Genomic DNA, 10,882 nt, shown 5'->3' with positions numbered 1-10,882 from the left:
CCCCCCCCCCACCCCAACCATGGTCTGCTTACCATATCTTCATCTGTCTCCAAAGTAATCTTGAAAATATCGCCCTGCTCAGTTTGGGCCAAAAAAAAGAACATCGATTTGGTCTTATGGGTGGCAGAGCAGACAAAAATCATTCCTCTTTCTGGGTCATCCAGGTCATTCTAGCAAAATGAAATATACAACCGGCATCTTAGAAATGAGTACTTCTGTTAGAATTCAACACACCAACAGGGATTATACAGGTTACCCAAGGCCTAGAGGCACCTGGAACATCCCTATACAAGCTGTGACCCAGGGACAGCCTACAAGCCATGGCCATGAAACAATACCTAAAAATTCCTTTCTCCTATAAACACATAACAAAGCCTGGGTACAAAAAAATAGCCACAATTCCACTCTACAGCCTAATCAGGTCAGTAAAGCAACAACTATTTCCAGAGAAAAATGTCAGAAAAGAGACACGAACTTTAAAGAATCAGCTACCCAACTATGAATAAAACTCTTCCATGTCCACAATACCACCCCCATCAGCCCTGTTCTACATCAACTTCCTTGATTTCTAAGAGGTATCCCCTTGGCTATGATTTTGGGTTGTTTTTTAAATGTTTCCAACATTTTGTATTTCTCTCGCTGAATAAGCTCTTCAAGGGCAAAACACATTTTATACTTCTTTGTATCCCCAAAGCCAAGTACAGTGCCCAGCAGTTAGATGCTCAATAAATGTCTGAGCTACCAAACTGAATTAATTCCCACCCCTTACCAAGAAAAATTTGACTTGCTAAATTTCTTCTCAGGTTTTCTAAAACTGATGGAATCTTACTCAGATACCATGTACTAGAGAAAGTAAGTAACTCCTAAAACGGTTAACTCCAGGAGCTATACATTAATATTAAAAAGACAACTAATCCAGGGCTGAGATTAAGGAAGCAGAGATGAAACAAGGCTGGCTTATGTGTTGGTAACTACTGAAGATAGGCACACAGAAGTTCATTATATTCTACTTTTGCATATACTTAATAATTTTCATAGTAAACTGTTAAAATTAAATGAAACATCATTTCCAACTACCAAGGTACTAACTGATTATGGGAAAACCAGTGGGTGCAAAGATGTTAGGGAAAAGTGTATTTACACAAGTCTCAAAGCTCACCACTAGATTCCACACCAATTACAAAAAACAGATCTTTACAATGAAGAGAGCAGACACACACCAGCTTAAGAAAGTGATCAATGTAGCATCCAATAATGAGACAAACCAACATTGTGTGCCCCTACACGATCTACTGGGAAATACACACACAGATCCCCACCTACGTAATAATTCTATCACAAACATTAACCTGGATATAATCACGAGGGAAAAATTATGGAACAGAGTATAAAGAAATTAGCCCAGACTCTTAAAAAAAATTTCAGTATCATAGAAGACTCAAACAACCAAAATGAGAGGAAAGTATTCTAAATAAAGGAGACTACAGGTAGGCATAAGGGAACTTCAGGGGACAATGAGAGAAAATGGAGTATGAAATATACATAAAATAGTGTATTACATAAAATGGTAAATTTCTTAGACATGATACTGGTAATGTGGTTCTGTACAAAAATGTCCTCATTCTTAGGAGCCACATTTTAGGAGATTCTTATAGTGAAGTGTCATGATGCCTGCAACTTATTTTCAAATAATTTAGCCTAAGTTTATATGTATGTACCTGTATACACACATACACACACACATACATACATACATACATACACAATCATGAGAAAGAGGGAAATGCAGCAAAACACAAACCGGTGAACCTAGGTGAACAGCATTCAGAAATTCACTGTCCTTAATTCTTTTAAAATGTTCTGAATGTTGGAATAGGGGAAAATATGACAAACAGAATGAAAGACAATCTATTGTCCACAAATATGCCTGGCTTCTTCAAACAGAAATTTTCAGGAATTTCAAATTGAAAACATCCATAGGTTCCTCTGAAATGGAAATTGTTAGTTTTTAATTCCCTTTCTCAGAAAATGTTGTTTACTAAAATATTTTACCACCTTTATTAAAAATAACATTTACAAGAAACTAAAACTTGGTAACAGATAAACTAAGAGACTATACTGTAATTACAAAAATTAAGTTCATTTCGCAAATATCTCTCTTATGGCAAACCAAAGGCCTTACCCGTCTCCTAGGAATTGGACAGCGGATATCTGGTTGGTCACCAAAGTTCTTGTAGGTGATGTAGTTTTCAGAGCAGATCAGCACTCCACTTGGACCATCTGAACCTCCCGGAACTTCAAGAGAAAATAAAATTCAGCAATGATTTGACATAACCATGAATTACAATTTAACTTTCAATTCCTCCTCTCCTTCAGCACAACTTGAAGGTACAGTGTGCCTAAAGCTGAGAAACATTCCAAGTGTTGCTTTCCCCGGTGGTGCCAGACAAGGATGGAGCACTTTGGGTGATTAAGCTTGTCCAGGTATCTGATAATGCATCTAAATTTTTTGCTCCAAGCTCAGGACTCAGTTCTCAGCTTCAGACCTATAATCTAACCACCTACTGGACATACATGGATATTCCACTGGCACCTTCAAAACACAAACTCCAGTTTCCTTCCGAGCTTATTCCACTCCTGCATTCTATACCTTAGCAGCGGTTCTCAACCTGTGGGTCACGACCCCTTTGGGGGTCGAAAGACCCTTTCACAGGGGTCACCTAAGACCATCGGAAAACAAAAAGATATTTACATTACGATTCATAACAGTAGCAAAATTACAGTTATAGAGTAGCAACGAAAATAATTTTATGGTTGGGGGTCACCACAACATGAGGAACTGTATTAAGGGGTCGCAGCATTAGGAAGGTTGAGAACCGCTGCCTTAGAGAATATCACCATCAACAAAAAGACCAGAGCAGAAGCCTGGGTATCACCCTTTAATTCTCTCTCCTTTTCCACAATCCTGATTCTACCTCCTTAGCAGCTCTCATGCTACCTATCTCTTGGTTTAGTGAAACAATTTCTTGACCAATCTCCTAGCTTAGTCATAGTACCCTCCATTCCATCAGCTAAAATGTAAGCAGGTACAGGCATACCTCGTTTTATTGCGCTTTGAAGATACTGGGTTTTCATCAAGGCAAGACATTCCACCAGCAAAAAGATTACAACTTGCTGAAGGTTCAGATGATGGTTAGCATTTTTTAGCAATAATGTATTTTTAAATTAAGGTATGTACTTTTTTTTAACATGGTATTGCACATGTAATAGACTACAGTATATAAACATAACTTTTATATGCACTGGGAAACAAATTCATGTCACTCATTTTACTGCGATACTTGCTTTATTGTGGTGGTCTGGAATGAAACCGCAGTATCTCCAAGGTATGCCTGTAATCTTCAGGTAATTATTCCCCTGCTTAGAATCCTTCAGTAGCTACTCCACCACTACCCCTCTACCCTAGCCTTTTGGCCCGAATGAGCCAATCAGAATGAACTTTCAGCTCGCTAAATAAACCATGTTTTCTTGCACTTGCGCCTTTAGGTCTGCTGTTCCCTTTATCCACAACAGAAACTCCTCCTCCTCCCTCTCTGTACCTAGCTAACTCCTAACTAGTCCTCAGGTCTCAGCTTAAAAAGCACTTCTCCAAAAAACTTTCTCTAACATATTCCCTTCCTTTCCCTGGGTTAGAGATCCCTTCTCCAGTCAAGGCACTTAGCACACTTTTTCTGTTATTTATAATATTCACCACCAGACTCAATACTGCATAAAAGGAGACAATGCATCTTATTTTTCACAACCTCAGTCCCAGGACGCAGTCAACAGACTTTGAACATATTGATGGTAGAGACTCAATAAACATTTGTTGAAAAAAATGAAGCCCTCATAAATTAAAGGTATAGGAATGTGACAGCAAATAATGAGATGTGTTCTCTAGTTCCAAAGGTTCTTCCACTTAATAGTCTCTTCCTCCTAAGGTTTAATGCTCAAAGACATGCTGTCTTGTATTATTCTCTAAAATCCTCTACCAACAGACGTATTTCATTTTAGACATCAATCCAAGCACAAGTGACTCAGAACAGAAAGGACTGAATCAGTCTTCCCCAAGCCTGCTGAAATTTAGATGACCACATAGCAGTCCTCATTTAGTCTTTTCATTTAATGAATTAAACTGATACTGATTTTCTAATGGTGAACATCTTTGAGTGCCTACAAAAATCTGACTTTGCTATGATGCATTTAAAACGGATGAACTTGATTTGCTAAACTTTTAGACTTTTGCATCTATAATCATAACTAACCTGTAAGGTTTTTTTTACTGTCCTGATTTTTAAAAATCACTACTGTCCTCCTCCAGTTTGGGCACTGAAGTTACATTAGGCTCATAAAGTGATATAGTAGTTTTAATTCTTTTTCTAGTCTCTGGAAACAAGGTGCCTAAAAATTCTGGACCTTAAGTCTTTTGGGCAAGAGATTTTTGAGTACCGTTGCAATTTACTGAATGGATGCTGGTCTATTCAGGTTCTTAATTTCTTCTTGGATAGTTCTGGTAACAGTTTACCAAAGTATTTCTAAATTCGTCTAAGTTTTCAAATTCACGGACATAGTTTTATCTTGTTGGGTTTGTCCATTTTATTTGCCTTTTCAAAGGCTAGGTTTTGATTTTCTTAATAAGGGAAAGACTGACTATAGTTAAAATATCACAGCAACCAATAACAATCAATATTCCAAGCTGACTGCTCTTCTCATCCTTTCTTCTCTGCCTCCACTAGAGGATAAGAGTTAACCACCACATGAACAGAAACTTTGCCAATACATAGACAAGGCACTCAGGTTTACTACAAATAAATTAGCTTCCAAACCCTATTAAGCAAAATGGGCAAAAAATGGACCATGCAAAATAGAAAAGTACCTGTAATGAGGAAGTTGCCATGTTCCTCCAAAGGTTCACTGTATTTTCGGACCACATGATTTAAACCAAGGTCTAACTCATAGAAAGTTAGTGTCTGCTGGGTATTAGCTGCTGCTTCCCCTGTTGGATCATTGTCGGCTTCCTACAGAGGAGTACAATGGCACAAAGACATAATCAGTACCATGAAATCAAACTTTTAGAGCTGACAAGGACATCAAGATTCTTCCATTTTACAAACAAGGGAGCAGAGTTCCACAGATGCCAAATGGTTTGCCAAAGTATACATTACTAAGTAATGGTAAAGCTAGAACAAGAACCCAGGTCTCCTAATTCTGGGACCAGGGTTCCCTCTACTAGAGGACACTGCCTTCCACTCAAGGGAAAGAATGGTATGCTCCACTTCTCACTACCTATGAAGAAAATATCCCAAATAGTTTCACCTTCCTTTTCAGACAGCTTTCCCCAATAAATACCCTGTTTCCACAGGGAGAGTGTTCAAATCAGAGCAAAGTACAATTAAATAATCAGGTAAGCTCTGAAACATTCCAAAGAATTTCAGTACGGCATTTGGAATATGGAAAAGACTAGTTAGCAGGACAGATACACGATTTGAACAATGAAATAGTAAAGTTTATTTTCTAAGAGAGGACTAAAAAAAAAACAAACAAAGGCGAGAAAGGGACACACACAGAGACATGATCCCCATTACCTCATAATCCATCTCCAGACAAGCAAACATTGGATTTTCAAATCCAACATCTACTCCAACCACATGATACACTAAAGTGTTCGCTTTGTGGGCCTCCAGGGGAGATGAGATGGTAAGCCGGGCGGCAGCATCTCTGTTCAAGATATACACCAATTTCTGTTTCTCAATGGCACCTGTAGTTAAAGGATACAAAACACAAGATTTCCAAATAGTGACTAGAGAGGCTTAAAGAACAGCTATTCTCATCACAATTTTTTTAAAAAATCACTAACTGCCAGCATGAACTCTAAAAATGTACTAACTTAGAATTTGCTACCATTAAAATAGACAACACCATTTTACCCACCAAATAGGGATTGTAATATCCCACTAACTTCAAAAATTTTTAGTGCACTCTAGATTTGATACTGGGAAACCAAACGATTCATAAAATTGCCAGCTTTATTCTTTCCATTAGATCTAGTGATTTGCTGACTGGTCAGAGAGGTTGCCCTCTAGAGGCCTGATCAGATACACAGAATTTCCTTCAATAGATTTGTCAGAGAAGAGACATGAATGTGAATCATCACTTCAGGCTGATGAAAGCAACCATATTCATTGTCTAATAATGTAAAATTTCACTATAGTCTCTTTGCTACAGGTAAAGAAATAGAAAAACACCTATTTCCAACTAGACAGGAAGTAGAAAAGGTGTGTTCAGACACCTTTCCCCATTGTTTTAAAAGGAAAAGCAACTTTAAACTGTGGAATTAATCCATATATGATCGCAACTTTACCCAGTTATGACTTATTGGCACACTGCAAGCTCATAGCATTGTTATCCTAAACTGAGCATCTGTGACAGAGATGCATTCAACAGAGCAAGTCACTCACTAATCATAACAGCTCGCCCTTTGGGATCCACAGCTAAGAACTGGCCAGGAACAATGCGGCGGCATCCACTCTTGCCAAAAGTTTCTTGGTGAATTTTCTCAAACATATTCTTAGATGGCTGGTATTCCAGGATAACAATCCGACCCGAGTCACTGCCAACCACAATGTAGTCTTTGGTGCCACCTGTCAGCCTAAAGGCCATAAGTGACCTAATAACACCAAATACTTCCACAGTTAGTAGGGTGTGTACTTTGCCAGTGTTGGGATCAGGGCGAAGCAGCTCCAAGATCTTTCCACGGGAAACAACAATTTCCTGTTGTTTTGTTCCTAGATTGCCAAAAAATAAAGATCATGAAAAATCAGAACTAATTCAAAAATTAACCTGGATGAATCATAATGCTACTAAAGATAGATACGATTAAATAAATTGGGGGCTCAGTATTTAAAGTTAATTTATTCTATTTGTGAAGGTATTTTTTTCCAGAACTGAAATGATCTAACAAAAGTGGTGTTGAATAAAAGCTTTTTTAAAATGGTTACACAAGTTACTTTCTTAAAAATTTATTTTTCTAACATTTACCATCAATCGGCATTACTGAGCATTGTCCATAAATGGTACTAATGTTTAGCTTCATAAGACTGAAAAACTGCAAAGGCTCTTTCCAGTCCATTTTTAAGGCCATTGTTCTAAGAAATCACATTAACATTTTGTGCAGTTTAGTATAGTGTCTCAAAGAACCTTTAAAGCTGCCATCTAAGATACATTTCACTCATTCCTAAAAAAGCTCACTTGCTCTCATAACTGCAATCAACACTTCCAAATGCATAGGGGTCCCCATCTACAAAATTCCACCTGGATGAGTTGTCATCAACTTTAAACTAAATGTTTAAAGTAACTAAGTTCTTCCTTCCCTAAACTCCTTCTCTGGTCTCAACTAACCTGCTATCAACATTACTATCCTTTTCTTTTTCACCCAAGCTGAAAACTCATATCCTTCACTTTCTTTCTTGCCCCACTGTCAAGTCTTTACAATCTTAATGGCTTCCTATTCTATCTTATATCCTACTCTTACTCATCCCAATCCATTCTCATTTGCTCAATGCCACCACTTACCTGGCCACCTTACTTGCCAAAGATCGTTTGGGTATCAGATAAAACCGAGTACTCCAAAGTGCTTTGGAAACTATAAAGCATTATATAAATTACAGTATTCTCTAATGATTAAATTTTTCTGTAATTCTTAAAAAAATAAAGTTTGAATTTGAAAAAATATGAAGCATAAAAGTAGTAATATTAAAAATGTTACATTCAAAAGACAACATCTGGAGAACTTACCGGAGAAGTTGCCATGAATGGCAAAGCTGATGCCAGTGGCTCGCTGCAAGGTCAAGTTATAGAGGAACATGGTGGCAGCAACACGGAGCCACCCACCACTCCACAATCCAGGTGTTGGTTACACGAAGTCAAAGCAAACTATGAGCATAAAAGGAGAAAAATATCAGCTGGGAACTTCTGGCTGATGGCAGAAGAAACAGTAGAGTAAGGCCTATGGGGGAACAACATATTTATAATTAGAGTGCCTTCTACATACTTTGCCTCTAGTCTCACAAGAAAGCTATAAAGTACTTAATATTCATTTTACAGATGAAGACATTAAGGCTAAGAAATTAAATCACCTATCTGGGGTCACATAACAAGTGGAAAAAATGTTGGGAGTTACGATCTGTACTATTAAATCAACAATGTATTTGCTATTTTTGTCACAGAAACTAAGTAGGTCTACCTATACTTGTATTTGAACAGGCTGTATATTCACAAGTTTCAGAATTCAAAAACACAGCAAAAACCTCCCTCCGCCCATTTCCCTAGCCATCCGTTCTCTTCACTGGGAAATCAATTTCACCAAGTTACATCCATCTTGCCCTCTAGATATTTCCTGTATGGATAAGCAAGAATGTACATTAATACTGTATCTTATCCCTTTTAACTAAAGGTTGGGTACTATATATCATATGTTCACATTATACTGCAATTAATTTATTTTATCTATCTTGGAAATAGCAATCAACAAAGGGCTTCCTCATTTTTACTGTACAGCTGGAGTATTCCACTGAATGGGTATATTAGAATTCATTCAGCCAATACTCTACAGATGAATATTTAGGTTGTTCCCAATCTCTTGCTACTATGAACACTGCTCCAAAGAACCTCACTCCTACACAGGTCATTTATACGTGCATGAATATTATTTTTATGATTCATAAAAGTGAAATTGCTGGATTGAGGGATTCATACATCGAAATTTTGATAGATATTGCCAAATTTCTTTCAAAGAAACTCACCAATTTACATCTCCAGCAATGTATGAGTCCCTATTGCCCCACAACCAGGCCTCTGCTACTCTAACATAAAAATTGGTAATTTAGTGTAGTTTTCATATGCATCTCTTATATAGCTTTCCATCTGAGTGATTAGAATTTGAAATTTAAACCTACTCACAATCAAAAACTAAAACAAAACTGAATTCCTGCCACTTCAGGACTCCCTGAAGGGGGTTCTTCCCATCAGAAAGAACTAAAGACTGCAAATGTATATACCTCTACCACAAAATAATTACCCAAAACCATACCCATAAACAGTTGCTGCTGAAAAATAAACTGAGTTAAATTTTACCTCAATTATTTAGGCAAAAGCAAGGGAACTTGAGAAATCCAAGTAATTATTGTGTAATTAACATACAAATTTGGTTTTAAGTGAGAAAAAGTGTCTTTATACCTAATAATCATTCCTGTGCTGGGCAAAAGCAGGGTGACTAAGAGAGGAAAAGATCACTCTTCCAGGCTGGAAATGGATATAAAATTTCCTACTTGAAACTAAGGAACGTATTTAATGTTTTCCTGGGATCACAGGGAAAGAAGGAAAAGGTCTGAAGTCAAACAAAAAAAGAGTTGGGGAACAACCTACAAGAAAAACAGAGGAAACACATGCTAGACATGGACACATGGACGGACACACACACTCACACACCCAGAAGGGCTTAGACATTGGGAAAGTTGTGCTCTGCTTCAAGTCGGGAAAAATAAGCAGAGAATATGTTGTAATGGCTCTCAATTGAAAAGTAGCAAATGTAATTCTTAAAACATAAAGTATCAGAATTCTAGCATCTTGCTCTGGCCATAAAATTTAAAACATAATTTCAAAGTTGCAGGTATTAACAAATAAATTCATAATGAAATCCCTATCATGTTGTTAACGTGGTCCATGTCGTAGGAGTAACTATATTAAAGGTAAAGAATTGTTTTTTGTTTTGCTGAAAAAGGAAGAGGAAACCACGGGCCACTTCTGAAGCCCAGAAAAGTCCCCCATTGAAAAGCTCCCCCCCCCAGGCTACATTTCATTCTTTATAGCTGAAGAACTCAGCCTCCTTTCCAGTTCCTTTATAACTGAAACCATTCATTCCGATCCTTGGAATTCATTTTCCTCAAACCTTGTTTGATCCAAGTTCCCCAGTTATTCTTTTATGTTGGGTAATGGAAGAAGGTGCATTTTGGAAGATCAGACTAAAACTAGGAGAACTTTGCACCAGGAACCATCAGCAGCCAAAACCTGGTAAATTCTGTGACGGAGTTCTCCCACTTCTATCTCCTGACTATGATTACTAGAAAAAGCATGCGATTGCTCACTCCATGTCTTCTCAAGTTCCAAATGAACATCATCGCATTTAAACTCGACAAGTCTTCAATATACAATAGATATTACTGCCCCATTTTGCAAAAAAAACCTGATCAGAGGCGGGAACAAGTTCCCCAAGTGCCAAAATGCAAATTCAAAACAGGGTCTTGGCCCCAAAACTGTTTCCATTATTTACGCTTTTAACACGCTGGGTTTTTTCACCTTCGCATGTGTCGTTCTCTCTCTCCAAGAGACGTCCCTCCCACCTTCTCACACCTCTCAAAGGTACAAACAGGCCCCAACTGCAGGCCTCCTTCCCACCTTGTGGACAGAAACAGGGAACAATTCCTGGTAGCCGTACGTATACCCCAAGCGTTCCCCTCGACCTCCTCCTCTGCCCGGACCTCTCGGGCCTAGGCTGCCTCAGACTCCCACCAAAAATAGGCCACCCTCCTCTATGGCCGCTGTACGCCTCTGTGGGCCCAGGGAGGTCTGACGGCCGCTTCTTTACCCTGCAGCGGGGGAGGATGGCGGAGATATCCAACAGATGCAGAGTTCCTTCAAGGCCTAAGCCACCTCCAACGACAACCCGCCTGCATCCGCCATTAGCTCTTAAGACAGGGACCTTCCAGTTGGCGCGCGGCGGAATAGATTCCCAACCGGCGCCTGAAGAACATATATATAATTTTTTAATGCACTGGTCTTGCATCCA

At 38.4% G+C, this 10,882-nt stretch overlaps 1 protein-coding gene across 1 annotated transcript in view; it reads right to left on the bottom strand.

Annotated features, from left to right (window-relative positions):
- SF3B3 (splicing factor 3b subunit 3) overlaps positions 1-10,801 on the bottom strand; it is a 48,769-nt gene extending 37,968 nt beyond the window's left edge. The window contains exons 1-7 of the mRNA XM_019653698.1: positions 10,682-10,801; positions 7,834-7,971; positions 6,498-6,824; positions 5,625-5,797; positions 4,916-5,057; positions 2,183-2,295; positions 33-170 (exon numbers count right to left, since the gene is read on the bottom strand). Of these exons, the coding sequence (XP_019509243.1) occupies positions 33-170; positions 2,183-2,295; positions 4,916-5,057; positions 5,625-5,797; positions 6,498-6,824; positions 7,834-7,903 (963 nt within the window). The 5' untranslated portion in view covers positions 7,904-7,971; positions 10,682-10,801. The remainder of the gene's footprint in view (positions 1-32; positions 171-2,182; positions 2,296-4,915; positions 5,058-5,624; positions 5,798-6,497; positions 6,825-7,833; positions 7,972-10,681) is intronic.
- Positions 10,802-10,882: the final 81 nt, after the last annotated feature.

This window comes from Hipposideros armiger, unplaced genomic scaffold (assembly GCF_001890085.2).
Source record: "Hipposideros armiger isolate ML-2016 unplaced genomic scaffold, ASM189008v1 scaffold_9, whole genome shotgun sequence".
NCBI lineage: Eukaryota > Metazoa > Chordata > Mammalia > Chiroptera > Hipposideridae > Hipposideros > Hipposideros armiger.
Note: the sequence above shows the minus strand (reverse complement) of the source record. Positions and strands in the feature narration are given on the sequence as shown.